At 45.1% G+C, this 17,038-nt stretch overlaps 1 protein-coding gene across 1 annotated transcript in view; it reads left to right on the top strand.

Moving 5' to 3' along the window:
- C7 (complement C7) overlaps positions 1 to 16,984 on the top strand; it is a 35,924-nt gene extending 18,940 nt beyond the window's left edge. Inside the window, exons 11-18 of the mRNA XM_083465854.1 lie at positions 1,207 to 1,435; positions 2,206 to 2,377; positions 3,405 to 3,492; positions 4,872 to 5,004; positions 7,230 to 7,421; positions 13,125 to 13,221; positions 14,451 to 14,635; positions 15,616 to 16,984. Coding sequence (XP_083321980.1) covers positions 1,207 to 1,435; positions 2,206 to 2,377; positions 3,405 to 3,492; positions 4,872 to 5,004; positions 7,230 to 7,421; positions 13,125 to 13,221; positions 14,451 to 14,635; positions 15,616 to 15,803 — 1,284 coding nt within the window. The 3' untranslated portion in view covers positions 15,804 to 16,984. The remainder of the gene's footprint in view (positions 1 to 1,206; positions 1,436 to 2,205; positions 2,378 to 3,404; positions 3,493 to 4,871; positions 5,005 to 7,229; positions 7,422 to 13,124; positions 13,222 to 14,450; positions 14,636 to 15,615) is intronic.
- The last annotated feature ends 54 nt before the right edge of the window (positions 16,985 to 17,038 follow it).

Below are 17,038 nucleotides of genomic sequence, written 5' to 3'. Positions count from 1 at the left end.
GTAGCCATGTTGGTCTGCTGTAGTCGAAACAAAATAAAAAAAAAATCCTTCCAGTAATTTCGTGTGCATGCACACGAAAAGTGTATCTGAAGAAGTGTGCATGCACACGAAAGCTCATACCAATAACTAACTTAGTTGGTCTCTAAGGTGCTACTGGAAGGAATGATTTTATTTCATCTGCCAAAAGATGGACTTGCTTTAGATTATTCAAAGAAAAAAAGAATGTAAACCAGGTTGAGGCAAACACACTGCATCTTGCACGCCACATGTAGTTTTAATTCTTAAAGCAATTCCACTAGCAATTAAAATAGTTTTAACTACTGATTATTTTGGGCTGTTTAGTCATTATTGTTGTCTTTCATCTGTTAATGTTGCTGCTGTCCTTTTGGAAGTTGCTCTAGAAATATGGCAAAAGGCAAAGTTAAATAAAGAAATAAAAATAAACAATAGAAGTTTTCCACTCTGATGTCCAAGGAATAGTCTGAGGATGCTCAGATTCTTTGTCACCTTTAAGCAGGTCTGAACCTACTCACCTCTTGAGCGAAATGCCACCTGGAAGCCCTATTATCAGGATCGTAACAAATAAAGGTCATTTAGGTCCCACTGATTTTTACAGGAATTTTAATCACACAGGACTGACAAGCATTAATGTTGGCTGTGTTGAACATTGCTCCTAGTTTCTTGAGGCAAGAGTAGCATTAATACTGTGCCAAAATTTGGCCTCCAATTTCACAGAAGTTTTCTTCCCCTGCAAAAAGAAAATAGGTTTCATTTTTTTTCCTGCCTAATTTTCAGGGCAGTTGAAAATTCCATTAAAATTTCAGGAGTTTGGAGCGTGCTCCTTGTCATTGCAAGGTGGCTAGGCATTGGGTTGGCGGTCCTGCTTTCCAGTAAAGATCGGACCAGCATTGTGCAGCCTCCCCAGCTGTCCACGCTTACTGATTAAAAAAACAACCACCATGGGAGGAATTGCCTCCAGGTGTCTTTTCCTGGGTTTTAATTGAAACATGTGCACCTTACTCAAAAGTAAGGGAAATTCAACAAAAACCCCACACGTTAATTTCATCTTCTCTCCCTTTGAATAATTTTTGAGTGCATTTTCCCCCTCGTGGAGAAAAAATGGGGAGCCAAGTAGAATGTAAGAAAAAAGTAATGTTCTTTGAAAACAAATAAACAGTTGGACATGTTAATTATATATATATATAGCTCACACCACTGTATGAGTTGGTGAAGGAGGTACCTTGTGCATCCATCAAAAGGCATCACCTGAAACGAGCCATCGAAGAGTACCTGAGCGAAAACGATCCATGCAAATGCCGCCCGTGTCAAAATGGCGGTGAGCCGGCTGTTGTGGAAACTCAGTGCCTATGCTTCTGCAAACCGTATACTTTCGGAGCAGCTTGCGAACTGGGAACTCTTGTGCAAGACCAGCCAGGCAAGTCATTTCTCTCCTGTTTTAGAGTGGAAGTGTTTAAAGCAGGTAGTGCAATGTGTGGACACTACAGGTCCTCCCCTAATGCACACATTATGTTACTGTGATTTGAAGTTACTTAGGGCTTATCCACTCTATATTTCTCCCACTGCTTCCCCACCCCAAGGGAAACCTGATATTTCAGGCTTCCTCAACCTCGGCCCTCCAGATGTTTTTCGTCTACAAGTCCCATGATCCCTAGCTAGCAGTACCAGTGGTCAGGGATGATGGGAATTGTAGTCTCAGAACATCTGGGGGTCGAGGTTGAGGAAGCCTGTGATATTTAGTGCTGACTTGGAGCAAACAGCAATGGGGTTTTCTGCCAGTTGCCTTTTTGTTCTGATTTAGTGCTAAAAAGTGGGCTTTCGGGGGGGGGGGGAGGGCAGTGGGGCATGCTGATTCCCGTACCATCCGCGGGCTGGATTGAGAAGGCTATTGGGCCGGATTCGGCCCCTGGACCTTAGTTTGCCTACCCATGGTTAACAGCTTAGCTATTTTCACCTCTAAGAAGGGAAGCAGCTGAAACTGAAGGCTGGTGCATAGACAAGGGTGCAGTTGGCCCTCACTCCTTAAGGGGAATCAAATATGTCAAATTTCCCAATATTGTCCAGGTTTCAAGCTCTTTCCTCTGGAGGAAGGAGGGTGCAGGTGAATATCTTGTGACGGTGAGTTGCATAGTATCCTGTGTCTGATCCAATGAAAAATGATGCATGACCTTTCCTGCCATTATGAAGGAGTCACTGATGGGAGCTGGAGCTGCTGGTCCTCATGGAGTCCTTGTACAGGAGGAAGGAAATCAAGAAGTCGAAGCTGTAATAATCCCAGTCCCAGTGGTGGTGGAAGGTCCTGCATCGGAGAAGCAACTGAAAACCGCCCATGTGAGGATGAGGATTTGCAACATTTTCGGTAGGTGGAAATGATACTTGCTAAGAGGAAATATGGTTTGGCAAGTCCTGGAGTCACCTGAGACTTGTTGCAAATTAGACATTGAAGAGAGAGTCAATGTATTGCTCTCCAGAAGCTGCTGAGCTACAGTTCCCATTATGCCTGACCACTGGTCATGCTAAATGAAGCTGATGGGAGTTGTCATCCTACAACATCTGGAGGTCAGCCCATATACATGGTGGAGTAAAGTGGTTCTCAAACAGTGATCTTTGGACCACCAGTGATCCACAAGGTTCATTCAAGTGATCTACAGTGCATCTGTGAATTTGTGGTTGAAGACAGAAGACAGGACATCCATCACACTGAATATGCCTATTGGCTTTTATTGGTATTTCAATTGCTTCTTCTATTTCTTATGTTGTATTACAGGCATTCTGTGTTGATTTTGCCACACATCCTACCATTTTTACTTTGTGCTCATAAAGTAGTATGAATAATTATAAAACAACATGGAGGCAGGGAGACCCAGTTTTGGTGCTAGGTGAATGGGTGAATGGCTTGGAGTTTTGAAACTACCACAAATGTCTAACAAGTGTTGAAGATTAAACTTTTCAGTGCCTTCAACAAATGGTTTGGGAGGACCTGAAATGGCAACATTGCAGAAATTGGGCAAGCACAGTTCTGGATGGAAAATCCAGTTGTATGATCAGGATATAAACCCTTTTTTTAAATTGCGATTTTAAAATCTCATTAGAGAATTATTTGTGACCTGGAAAAAGTTAGCTCAAAATACTTTTTTCCATGCAAGGATTTGGAGCATTTCATTTAGGCTGGGACAAGAAAGGGACAAAAGTTAGTGAGCATCCATAAGCTGCTTTTTCTCTATGAGTGTTTGTGTCCCTCTCCAGATGCTGATAATTTAAATTTGATAGAAGTTTAATGGCCTTGCAGAAACAGACCCCTCTGAGAAGTAAAGTGTTTTGAAATGAAAGGTGACAAATCTCTTGAACTCTAAAATAAATTATAATCAAAATGTTTTGCTTTATAGTTCAATAGAACCACACTGCTTTGATGTGTCTACGCTGGGCACAGAATCCTGCCCACCACCTCCTCCCTTGGAAAATGGATATGTGCAGGTAAGTGAAGCACAATAGAATTCCCACCTCATGCAGGTTCTCTGCATACATAAGAGTAGTAAAATTTAGGTTGCAGTTCTGCGTACCTCTAAGGTAGCCCATGCGGTAAGCTCCAGGTGTTGTGGAACTACAATTTCCATCAGCCAGCATGGGCAACAGTCAGGGCTGATGGAAGTTGTAATAATCCAAACAGGATCTGAAGGCAACCTGTAATTCCCAATGCAATTCTGGGCTGCATCAATAGGAGTATAGCATCTAGATCAAGGGAAGTAATAGTGCCACTGTATTCTGCTCTGGTCAGACCTCACCTGGAGTACTTTGTCCAGTTCTGGGCACCACAATTCAAGAAGGGACACTGACAAACTGGAACGTGTCCAGAGGAGGGCAACCAAAATGGTCAAAGGCCTGGAAACGATGCCTTATGAGGAACGGTTAAGGGAGCTGGGCATGTTTAGCCTGGAGAAGAGGACGTTAAGGGGTGATATGATAGCCATGTTCAAATATATAAAAGGATGTCACATAGAGGAGGGAGAAAGGTTGTTTTTGGCTGCTCCAGGGAAGCGGACACGGAGCAATAGATTCAAACTACAAGAAAGAAGATTCCACCTAAACATTAGGAAGAACTTCCTGACAGTAAGAGCTGTTTGACAGTGGAATTTGCTGCCAAGGAGTGTGGTGGAGTCTCCTACTTTGGAGGTCTTTAAGCAGAGGCTTGACAATCATATGTCAGGAGTGCTCTGATTGTGTTTCCTGCTTGGCAGGGGGTTGGACTCGATGGCCCTTGTGGTCTCTTCCAACTCTATGATTCTATGATTCTAATTCCCACTTGCCCAGGAGTAGGCCCCATTGAAATCAGTGGAACTTAACTTCTGAGTCCATATGTTTGTACTTTGATTGTACTACAGTGGTACCTCAGGCTACAGACACTTCAGGTTACAGACGCTTCAGGTTACAGACTCCGCTAACCCAGAAATAGTACCTCGGGTTAAGAACTTTGCTTCAGGATGAGAACAGAAATCATGCTCCGGCGGTGCAGCGGCAGCGGGAGGCCCCAGTAGCTAAAGTGGTACCTCAGGTTAAGAACAGTTTCAGGTTAAGAATGGACCTCCAGAACGAATTAAGTTCTTAACCCGAAGTACCACTGTATATGGATTTCATATATGGATTTCATTGCTGGTTCACTGGTTTATTTAGGCAGTAAACAAGTTTACCTAGGCAGAAATATCCATGTCCTGGGCCACGATGCTGATCATTCAAAAATGCAAATATATAATTCTATAACACTGTATATTTTGAATAATTATGTAAGAATTATTCAAGCATGTAAGAATAGAGAGGCATCCTTCCACTCAGTGACCCTCAATTTTTCTACTTTTTAGGATGCCGATTCATCCTATCCTGTGGGGAAGAGCATCATTTACACCTGCAATAGTGGATATGCTGTTGTCGGGGACCCGGTGGTGACCTGTGGCGAAGGCTTGAGGTGGACCATTGGACAGATGAGCTGCCAGAGTATGTATTTGTAAGCCTGGCTGCAAAGTACAATTCACCATTTACATTTGTGTGCCCAGGCGGAGACCCACCCCCCGACCCCAGGCGACACCCGGGTGGAATAACGACTCGTGACAATGTGTTATGGGATTAAAATTGGCCACAACTTTATTAAAGATTCAGATGTAGAAAGACCTTGGCTTAGGCATTGGTCGTTTATCCCTCCCAGTCCCCGGTTGGGGATCTGGGGCACATCAGGGTTAGCCAATCTGTCTGGGGACTGGGCTGGCTCTGGAAGACGTATGTTTAAGCAGAGAGCCTGCCCCCTATTTCACTGCAACACAGGGGAGAGCACTGACAACCTTTCAGCTTATGGCCAGTGACTTCCCTCAACACAACCCCTTTAACAGGGAACCCTGGGATCGTCGCGGGGGGGGGGGGGACGGGACGTGTGTCACGGCTTCACACCCCCTACCCATTTAGGTAAGATAAACTAAAGGATTCCGCCCAAGGCCTATAACCGCCAAAGTTGTGACGTTTTGCTACGGGGAAGGCGAAACCTGCCAATGCAAGGAAATTCCTTCCCGGGCCTTCAACAGCAACCATTGTAAGACTGTAGCAGTGCCTTGATGAGCTATGCAGAACTGGCTAAATTGACATACAAACTGCGGGACAAGGACAACTGTGACTTTAAGGAAGAATGGGACAGCAAAATGAACTGGACCCCTTGGCAGGTTTTGAATAAACATGCACAAATTTATTGGTTGATAACATGATAGATAGATAGATAGATAGAGTAAGGATATGTATAATTTTATAACATGCAGAGAACAATATGTGCTGAGAAATCAGAGAGAGGAGCTGAGGGAAGTCTTGAGGGGGGAGGGAGGGTTTCAAGGGGGGGAAGGGGAAAATAATGAATATGATATGTTTTGACAGTGTGCATGTTGAAATTGTTAATAAATATATATATATATTTTAAAAAGATTAATATAAAAAAATTAAAAAGACTGTAGCAGTGCCTGCATACCTGTAAAGAAGTAGTTAAACGTAAAGGGACCCCTGACCATTAGGTCCAGTCGTGGCTGACTCTGGGGTTGCGGTGCTCATCTCGCTTTATTGGCCGAGGGAGCCGGTGTACAGCTTCCAGGCCATGTGGTCAGCATGACTAAGCCGCTTCTGGCGAACCAGAGCAGCGCACGGAAACACCGTTTACCTTCCTGCCAGAGTGGCACCTATTTATCTACTTGCACTTTGACGTGCTTTCGAACTGCTAGGTTGGCAGGAGCAGGGGCAGAGCAACGGGAGCTCACCCCGTCCTGGGTATTCGAACCGCCGACCTTCTGATCGGCAAGTCCTAGGCTCTGTGGTTTAACCCACAGTGCCACCCGCATCCCTAAAGAAGAAGTTAACCTGCAATAAAAGGCCTAAACGAAAGGCAGGTAGGCTGGGTGAAGCTCTGGAGCTGACTAAGAGCTCCCATGTAGGCTCCGCCCCCCTTTATGTTTAAAGAGCGGACCCAATCCTTATTGTTCCGCTCACCTGGCTCTGCCTCCCCAGTCGCGATTGGCTCTTTGAACGGAGGTTTGGCGGGAACCTCAGGGTTTGTGACTTGGGGTCGTGGTCCAGGAGCGCTCCACCGGGAGTCATATAGGACCGGGGTGCTGTGCGTGAGCACGAAAAGGGCGCCCTCCATTTGGGGAGCGGTCATTCTATGCCAGAAAAAGACGCCGTTCTTAAATTTCTGTCATGCAGCTGTTCATGACCATTGCCGAAGGAGATGAGGAAAGGGAGTAACAATAGTGTGGTGTAGTGGTTAAGAGCAGTAGATTTGTAATCTGCTGAACTGGGTTCGATTCCCCGCTCCTCCACATGCAGCTGCTGGGTGACCTTGGGCTAGTCACACTTCTTTGAAGTCTCTCAGCCCCACTCACCTCTGTGCGGGAGGAAGGGAAAGGAGAGTGTTAGCCGCTTTGAGACTCCTTCGGGTAGTGATAAAGTGGGATATCAAATCCAAACTCTTCTTCTTCTTCTTCTTCTTCTTCTAGGTGACTGCGGAGAGGGAGCATTTGTTTGCACCTCACAGCCCTCAAGGGCTAGGGATACAAATGTGTTTTCATTCTTCCCTCCCTCTGGATATAGTCCTGACACAGCTCTCCCTTGCCCAGTTTATCTTCGGGGCAGGGCCTTAATGTTCACCCTAATGAACCAGCCCCCACAACTTGGTTCTCCTCTTTATTCCCTAGAAACGGCTTGTGTCTTGCCTGCGTTGGAAGGAGGACTGAGTGCGGACCCAGTGAAACCATTGTATCAGATCGGAGAGAAGGTAAAGCTGTTGTGCCCAGAAGACACGCAGTTGGAAGGAGCAGCTGTCCTTTTGTGCGAGCCCACCCTGAAGTGGTCTCCTAACATCAACAACACCCAGTGCCGGAGGAGAGGTATGTAGTTCTAGGCCTTTTTTTTTTTGGTGCACTTGTAGCCTGATCTTTCTTTGGAAACTTCAGAGCAGCGCCTGTGGGCCTCCAGAGAAACATTCCACTATCCAAACTTAACTGAGCATGTTAAGACCAGATCAGTTTTAGCCATTTAACAACACCCTGCACCGCAAAAGCTATTCACTGGGGGCAGAGACATTAACTGGATTTCAGAGAGTCTTCTCCCATTTGAAGGAAGGCAAGTCTTGTCACTTTTGCCTGTGTGGGATCAGTGTTGTTTTTCTAGAAAAAGAGGTGCCAGAACTCACTGTGAACACCTCTTTTGTTCTCTTAGAATGGCAATGGTGCTCACCTGAGAGGTGCTGGAACTGAGTAATAATAATAATAATAATAATAATAATAATAATAATAATAATAATAATAATAATAATAATAATAATATAATATTTATACCCCACCCATCTGGCTGGGCTCCCCCAGCCACTCTGGGCGACTTCCAACAAAATATTAAAATACAGTGATCCATCAAACATTCAAAGCTTCCCTAAACAAGGCTGCCTTCAGATGTCTTCTAAAAGGTTGGTAGTTGTTTTTCTCTTTGACATCTGGTGGGAGGGCGTTCCACAGGGCGGATGCCACTACCAAGAAGGCCCTCTGCCTGGTTCCCTGTAACTTGGCTTCTTGCAGTGAGGGAACCACCAGAAGGCCCTCGGTGCTGGACCTCAGTGTCCGGGCAGAATGATGGGGGTGGAGACGCTCCTTCAGGTATACTGAACCAAGACCGTTTAGGGCTTTAAAGATCAGCATCAACACTTTGAGTTGTGCTCAGAAATGTACTGTTCCTTTGAGTTCCCCCTGAAAAAAGCCCTGGGTGGGATGATGATGATGATAATAATAATAGTAATGCCACCAATTTGGAGTCAGCTGGTAGGCTTAACTCCTCTCTTTCCCTCATTTTCAATGGGAGAAGGTTGAGTTTCAGAGCACTATAGTGGGCACTTGCTGCAGCATCCAAGGGTCCAGGGGAACTACATTTCCTCTGCTTCCCAGCATTACTAAATTGTGCAGCAACAATGCACCATAGCACCCATGTCCTCAGTCCCAGCTATGGCATTCCTTGGACGCCCCCGCCCCCAACAATCCATGCTTCTTTTCACTGGTAAGTTGCACAGTGTGAGAGGAGGAGGATGGGGAGAACTCCAGAGAATGATGTAGCACAGAATGGGGGAGGTATATGATGGATTGATTAAATTTCTATACCACCCTTCCTCTGAAGATCCCAGGGGAGTTCACAACATAAAAATACAAAATGAAAACACAAAATACAGAATAAAATGAGAACAAAAACAAACCAGTGACAACCCCCAAACACATTTAAAAGGCCATAAAAAGTCCAGTCAACCCAAGGCCTGGTTATGGAGAAACATTTTTCACCTAAAGATATGTAACAAAGGCACCAGGCAAACCTCCTTAGGGAGAACATTCCACAAATGGGGTGCCACTGCAGAAAAGGCCCGTTATCATGTTGCCACCCTCTAGAACTCTCACCAAGAAGATGGGCCTCAGATGATGATCGCAGGGTCCAGGTCAATTCATACGGGGATAAGCAGTCCTTGAAGTAGAAGAAGAGTTTGGATTTGATATTCTGCTTTGAGACCCGAAGGAGTCTCAAAGCGGCTAACATTCTCCTTTCCCTTCCTCCCCCACAACAAGCACTCTGTGAGGTGAGTGGGGCTGAGAGACTTCAGAGAAATGTGACTGGCTCAAGGTCACCCAGCAGCTGCATGTGGAGGAGCGGAAATGCAAACCCAGTTCACCAGATTACGAGACTACCGCTCTTAACCACTACACCACACTGCCTCTTTTGCGGTCCTAAGCTGTTTAAGGTTTTATAGGTCAAAACCAGCTCTTTGAATTGGGCCGAGAAATTAATTGGCAGCCAGTGCAGTTGGGCCAGGATGTTTCAACCATCTTGGCCACTGAATTCTGTACCAGCTGAAGCTTCTGAACTTCTAACTCAGTGCTAAAGCCCCTGCTTTGGATGCAAAAGGTCTCAGGAAGGACTCCAGCTTGAAACCAGCTTCTGCCGTTCTGTGTCAACGATACTGAAGCCAATGGACTGACTCTGTATGAGACAGCTCCCTCTGTTTCCAGTTATGGATCCAGTTCAGAAGGTTTGGGATTCAATTCAAAAGTATATTGGGAGGAGGAGATACCTATAATTTGGCTCCAAACTTCCCCTCCCCACTTCCCCTCCCCTCCTCATTTTGGAATTTGCCCCATGGCCGCTGCTATATCAGGGTTAGCCAACGTGATGCCCTCCAGATGCTGTTGCACTACAACTCCCATCAGCCCCTGCCAGCATAGCTAATGATCAGGGGTGATGGGAGTTGTAGTGCAGCAACAACTGGAGGGCACCGCGTTGGCTACTCCTGTGCTAGATGGTTAAATTCAGCCCAAGGTTGTCAGTTGTTAACCCTTTCAGTACCGTGTGGGCAGAGAGAAGCATCAGTGATGAAGAAAGAGAATGCCTTTTCAAAAAAAGTTCACAAAAGAAATGAGTTGCCTTAAAACAGGTATATTAAAAATGAATGGGCTGCATTAACTGTGTTTGTGAGAGCTTCTAAAGTAAACATAATTGGCCTTTTTGAGTCACGGTACTGTGAAGGAAAAAAATCAATAGATTTTGCCCTCATTGTAAAACCAGAGGGAAAAGACAGGTCTAGTCGCTCCAGAGGCTGCAAAGGGGAAGGATTTTAATTATGTTTTGATGGATTGGGATTACATTTCAAGTAGAAATAACTCAGGACCGGAGGTTCAGTAACAGAAAAGGCCACAAACAGGCCAGTCGTCAAGCATCAAATTTGTGCAGTTTCTTTTCCTGGTCCTTTGGTGGTTGTTCTTTTGTATTGCTATGTGTGCCTCCAATCTCCAAGAAATCTCAGGGGTGGGGCTCGGCATGCATCTCTTCTTGGAGCAAAGGTCACCGGAGTCTTATGGCGTCTTTCTGATAGATGGTTTTGTTTACAGGCTGAGCATAGGCTAGAAGGTGCACAGCATTAGCATTCGCAGCCGATCTTCCTTTCCCATCAGGTTTCTAGCAGGGCCGCCAGTGCCATTTCTTTGGATTCTTGCAGAAAGCAAATCAGACCATTGTTTGTTTTGAGCTGGCTGGCTGTTCTTCTTCCACACTTGCTCCCAGCCCAGGGAAAGAGAGGGAAACTGAGGCCCCATTCCCAAACGGCTTTCCTTCCAGCAAAGCCCATCAACTGAGAGGAACCTAGAATGCTGCCTTATAGCGAGTCAGACTCCATCTTGTTCATTGCGCTGATTTGCAGCTGGGCCAAGCTCAAGGTGTTACTATCAATATATAAAGGCCTTAACAACCGGGGGGCCAGTTTACCTGTGAGATCGCCTTGCCCCATATGTGCCTCCTTGGCTGCATCGATCAGCGGAATTGACACAGGTACCACAAAACACCCCTTCCACATTTGCGAGAATTCAATCTTTCAGGGTGGTTGCATCTACCCTTTGAAACTCCCTGCCTATGGAAATCAGGCAGGCACCTTCACTGTGCTCTTTTTGGCACCTGCTGACAACACAGCTTGAAGGAGCATCTCCACCCCCCGTCATTCTGCCTGGACACTGAGGTCCAGCTCTGAGGGCTTTCTGGCGGTTCCCTCACTGCGAGAAGTGAGGTTACAGGGAACCAGGCAGAGGGCTTTCTTGGTGGTAGCTCCCACCCTGTGGAACGCCCTCCCATGTCAAGGAAATAAGCAACTATCTGACTTTTAGAAGACATCTGAAGGCACCCCTCTTTAATGTTTTTAATGTTTAATGCTGTATTGTGTTTTTAATATTCAGTTGGGAGCCGCCCAGAGTGGCTGGGGAAACCCAGCCAGATGGGTGGGGTATTCTTATTCTTATTATTATCATTAATAATAATAATAATATACTATTCTTTTGACAAGCCTATCAAGAGATGTAGGAAGTTGATGTGCGTTTTGGTCTGCTTTTTAGCCCTATTGTTGTTTTAAGTTTTGCATCAATTTTTGTTTCTTCGGGGATCGTTTTATTGTTTTAACTCTTTATTAAACTGCTTTTAGGTGATTCTTTTTTTTTTACAATCAAGCGGTGCATAAATTTTATGAAATAAATAAAAGATATCATTGTCTACACTGACTGCCAGCAGCTCTCCAGGGTTTCAAGCAGGGATCACACGCCCAGCCCAAATTTGGAGATTGAACCTGAGCCCTTCTGCATGCAAAGCAGATGTCCTGCCACTGAAATGTGGCCCTTCCTGCCGAACCCACTTAATGCTTGGATGGTGTCGAGGTCTTACCGAACATGCTAACAGAGTTAAAAGGGCATCCTTCATAGAATCATAGAATCATAGAGTTGGAAGAGACCACAAGGGCCATCGAGTCCAACCCCCTGCCAAGCAGGAAACACCATCAGAGCACTCCTGACATATGGTTGTCAAGCCTCTGCTTAAAGACCTCCAAAGTAGGAGACTCCACCACACTCCTTGGCAGCAAATTCCACTGTCGAACAGCTCTTACTGTCAGGAAGTTCTTCCTAATGTTTAGGTGGAATCTTCTTTCTTGTAGTTTGGATCCATTGCTCCGTGTCCGCTTCTCTGGAGCAGCAGAAAACAACCTTTCTCCCTCCTCTATGTGACATCCTTTTATATATTTGAACATGGCTATCATATCACCCCTTAACCTCCTCTTCTCCAGGCTAAACATGCCCAGCTCCCTTAGCCGTTCCTCATAAGGCATCGTTTCCAGGCCTTTGACCATTTTGGTTGCCCTCCTCTGGACACGTTCCAGTTTGTCAGTGTCCTTCTTGAATTGTGGTGCCCAGAACTGGACACAGTACTCCAGGTGAGGTCTGACCAGAGCAGAATACAGTGGCACTATTACTTCCCTTGATCTAGATGCTATACTCCTATTGATGCAGCCCAGAATTGCATTGGCTTTTTTAGCTGCCGCGTCACACTGTTGGCTCATGTCAAGTTTGTGGTCAACCAAGACTCCTAGATCCTTTTCACATGTACTGCTCTCAAGCCAGGTGTCCCCCATCTTGTATTTGTGCCTCTCATTTTTTTTTGCCCAAGTGCAATACTTTACATTTCTCCCTGTTAAAATTCATCTTGTTTGTTTTTGCCCAGTTCTCTAATCTGTCAAGGTCGTTTTGAAGTGTGATCCTGTCCTCTGGGGTGTTAGCCACCCCTCCCAGTTTGGTGTCATCTGCAAATTTGATCAGAATGCCCTTGAGTCCATCATCCAAGTCGTTGATAAAGATGTTGAATAAGACCGGGCCCAAGACAGAACCCTGTGGCACCCCACTAGTCACTCTTCTCCAGGATGAAGAGGAACCATTGATGAGCACCCTTTGGGTTCGGTCAGCCAGCCAGTTACAAATCCTTCAAAATTAGCCAGGCGCCAGGCTCATTTTGTGACTGGGGATTGTCAGGAGGGGAGAGCGCTTCGAGAAGCCTTGTCACCGTGTATGGCTGCGGAGACTCGATAATAAAATTGCCGCTGCTGGCACTGAGATTGCGGGAGAGGAAATGCCTCGCCACCCAACTCCAGAGAAAACAAAGCAGGAAGGAACATTGTCGGCTCTGCCAGGGCTATCAAGATAATCTCTGGCCTGTCTGCTCATTCCATTCTAGATCTTCTGTTTCTTCTTTCTCCTCAGTTCCCACCACAGATACTGGGCCAGCTGCCCCTGAATGCCAGCCATGGGAGAAAGCCCAAGAGGCAAAATGTGTGTGTAAGATGCCATATGAATGTGGGTGAGTTGCCATAGGTATCTCATTTCTGTTAGAAAGCTAAACCCTCCAAGGGCATGAGCCCATGACAGATTAGAAAGCTTTGGAGAAATAAAGTGAGCTTTGCTACCAATAAAATACCGTTTTCTCAGCCCTGTCCCACTTTAGTCCTTTTCATCTTTTTACCTGCCTTGATGGAGCTGTCGTTTGGTATTAGTAGAGAGATAGCTTGGCTAAAAGAACAGAAAGGGGAAAGAGGGCTTTGGTTGTGTAAAACAGGGAGAGAAAAGGAGACAAAAACATATATTCTGGAGATTTGGAAGTGTGGCAGCGAGTTACCTTAGATCCTGCAGGGACCTTTTTCTAACAAAGGCAAGTGAGCATGTGAAATAAAAATGGATGGTTTTTATTTGGGGGATGCTAGTCAGATAAGTAATAAATAATTTGATTCCCTTTTTCCACTGAAGCGCTGGAGAATCCGTCCTGTGATATTGGGAATCTCTGTCAAGTAATGTGTGCCCAACCTGACATTCTTCTTTTAAGTTTATTCCTAAGGGCCCCTCCAGACTGCTGGGTGTATTTTTTGTGTGGGTATATTCTGCAACATGTCATTGATGGGTTTATACTGAACTGTCCACACATCATTATTTTGCTATGTGGACTGTAGAGAATTCTGGTTGATGGGAAGCATTTGGCTTTGTGGGTCACAAATTGTGCAGGCTGTCCCCGTAAAGCAGGGATAGGTAACCTGTCACCTTTCAGTTTTTGTTGGGCTTCAACTCCCATCATGCTGGTTGGTGCAGACTTAAGACAGGGCCTTTCCAGTGGTGGTCCCCCAATTGTGGAATGCCCTCCCTATCAAGGTATGTCTGTTTCCCCTTTTATCAACTTTCAGGAGGGATTTGAAAACATCCGTGTTTACTCAGGCATTTGGTGACTGAAGAATACTGTTCCTGCCAACCTGGGATCATTGTTTTTAACCACAACTGCTTTTAGGGTGTTTTAACTTGTAGGTTTTTAATTCTTTTCAGAATATTTTAACTGTTTTGAAATGTTTTTGCTTTGTTGGTTTTTAGAATGTGTTCCGTTTACGAGGTATAAATTCAAAAAAAATTTAAAAAAATCCCTCACCATTTGCTACTCTTGTTGGAACTGATGGGAGTTGGTGTCAAAAAACATCTTGGAAGGCTGCAGATTCCTGCTGTAAATTTCAGCCCCCTGTCAATAGTGTGATTTCTTGCTTTTCCTCCCAGCTCTTCCCTGGACATCTGTGCTACAGACCAAAGAACCAAGAGAAGCACATGGATAACCATCTGCAAGCTACACGCATTGGAGTGCATGGGCAGGCAGTATGCTTTGGTCAGCAAGGAAACCTGCAGGACTCCTGCTGCATCCACAAGAACTTGTGGCTCATGCCAGCTGTGGGAGACATGTCATGGTAAGAGGTTTCCCCAACATCCTTCTGAACCCAAATTCCTGACCAGATAATTCAATTTGTGAGTGCACTTGCTTCCCACCCCACCCCGCTACTTCTAAATGTGAAATTCCCATGCCACCCTACCGACCCCTGTGGTGCCCAACGCCACGCCCCCCCCCCCGTGCAGAACTTAGGAGTGGGCTGTGTGACTATGCCAGATTCTAGAGCACTTGGATGTCAACTGACCAATATGGCTGATCATACAGGTGGCAACTCCACCATTTAACTGGCTTATTTATGAAAGGTTTGCTGTCTTTTGAGAGAGGAAAGAGGGAGAGGTTGGGTGGGGAAACTGAGAGAAAAGCTGAGAGAAGAAAGAGACTGAAAGAGGAAAACAGAGAAAGTATATGGTTAAAGATTTGGAGTTCCATGATTGAGATGACTAGAGGACCCCTCTGCTGCAAGTTGAAGCTTAGAGCAGTTTTGAAGAAGTTGAAGATGACTGTGTTAGAGTATGGCAGTGCATTTTGTTTGGTAGGTCTTTAGCTGTCTCAAGCCATCAGTAACACAACACTTATTTCATATTGTCTTAAAGCAAGCAGATGGACTGTACAGAGCCAGACTTTGTCAGCCAACCTGAAATACTCAAAGGTCATGACTTATCTTGTATCAATAAAGTGGGAGAGAGGCATCTAGCTGAGATAAGGAGAGGTGCAGTGTTTAAACATCAGGGCCCCCTCCTCCTTGCAGAAGCAGCTGTCTCCAAGAGACTCTGGGAGATGGACTCAGAGTCCCGCAGAGGCTGTATATCATCTGCCTGAGCGGCTGAGCTTCCCCAAACCAGCCCCAAACCTTGCATTGGTGCTGGGGAGGATAAAAGGAACGCCTTCGAAGTTGGCTTCTTTTGGTCTTCCTGTAGCTGCTTGTTAATCCAGGTCGTTCAGTGAATTACTGTCTCATTCACTATTGTTTAATTTTTCTCATTTGTGGCGGTTGTTTAGATCCAACCAACCAGTGCACGTGCAAAGAAGCTGGACAATGCGGCGACACAGGAATAAGCATTTGCGTTGAAGTGGAAGGAAGGGTCGCGCAGCAGACCATGACTGAATGTGAGGCTGGCATCCTCAAGTGCCAGGGGGAGAACATCACTGTTGCTAGCATAAGACCGTGCGATGTACAAAATCCCTAGTCTACAGTTTGCTTATTGCACTAAGATAACCACTCGGTTTTCCAGTGTATTATACACTGTATTACATTACTGCTGCAACCTTAGGCCAAGTCTCTCTGGGGCATATAACTCAGTTATGTATACTTGTTGGTTTTTGTTGATTACATTTGTATATTATTGAGAATTGTTTTATTTTGTTTTATCTACCCTGCTTAGGAATCATTTGATTAAGCAGTTTATATGTTCTTCTAAATAAAATAAAAAAGTAAAGGGTCAGGATAATGGTGGGATGAGGATTATTAAAACTAGCAAAATGGATATAACTTTGTAGGTGATAGGGGAAGAGAAGGCTTGTTTATTTCAAGGACATATGGGGGGGAGTGCATCCCTCCCCGATGGCTGTCATAGAGGAGCAGCCCACCCAGTGTCAAAAACAGGATAGATTTTATTCATATTTCAGATGTGTACTTAAATTTGGCACTTCACTTTTTCCTGTGGTGGTAAATGGCATCTGTTCATTGGTATGGGAGAAAGTAAAGGAGGGCATCTGAGGAAACTAGTGATGTGCTATTAAATTGTTCTCTGCACTTACTGACTCACCCATGGAAAACCAGGCCTCCCCTCTCTTCTTCTCTGGTCTCCTTTGGGAGGAAGGTTCAGATATAAATTTAATAAATAGCCAAGAATATCTTCATAGGCTCACAGTTAGCTCTACTTCTTGACTATGCCAGATTCTAGAGCACTTGGACGTCAACTGACCAATATGGCTGATCACACAGGTGGCAACTCCACCATTTAACTGGCTTATTTATTGGAAGGTTTGCTGTCTTTTAAGAGAGGAAAGAGGGAGAAGTTGGGTGGGGAAACCGAGAAGAAAGAGAGTGAAAGAGGAAAACAAAGAAACTTGGACATACAGGAATTCCATGACTGAGATGACTAGAGGACCCTTCTGCTGCAAGTTGATGCTTAAACTGGGTTTGGAGAAGTTGAAGATGACTGTGTTAGAGTATGGTAGTACATTTTGCTTAGTAGGTCTTTAGCTGTCTCAAGCCAGCAATAACCCAGAACACTTATTTCATATTGTCTTAAAGCAAGCAGATGGACTGTACAGAGCCAGACTTTGTCAGCCATCCTGAAATACTCAAAGATCATGGCTTATCTTGTATCAATAAATAATGGTTGTTGTGTTTGTTTGTTTGTTTGTTTGTTTTTTAAAAAAGGCTTTGGTGTGATTCCTGTTCATAATCCCCTTGGAA

This window comes from Podarcis liolepis (assembly GCF_965112155.1).
Source record: "Podarcis liolepis genome assembly, chromosome: 11".
Taxonomy (NCBI): domain Eukaryota; kingdom Metazoa; phylum Chordata; class Lepidosauria; order Squamata; family Lacertidae; genus Podarcis; species Podarcis liolepis.
Note: the sequence above shows the minus strand (reverse complement) of the source record. Positions and strands in the feature narration are given on the sequence as shown.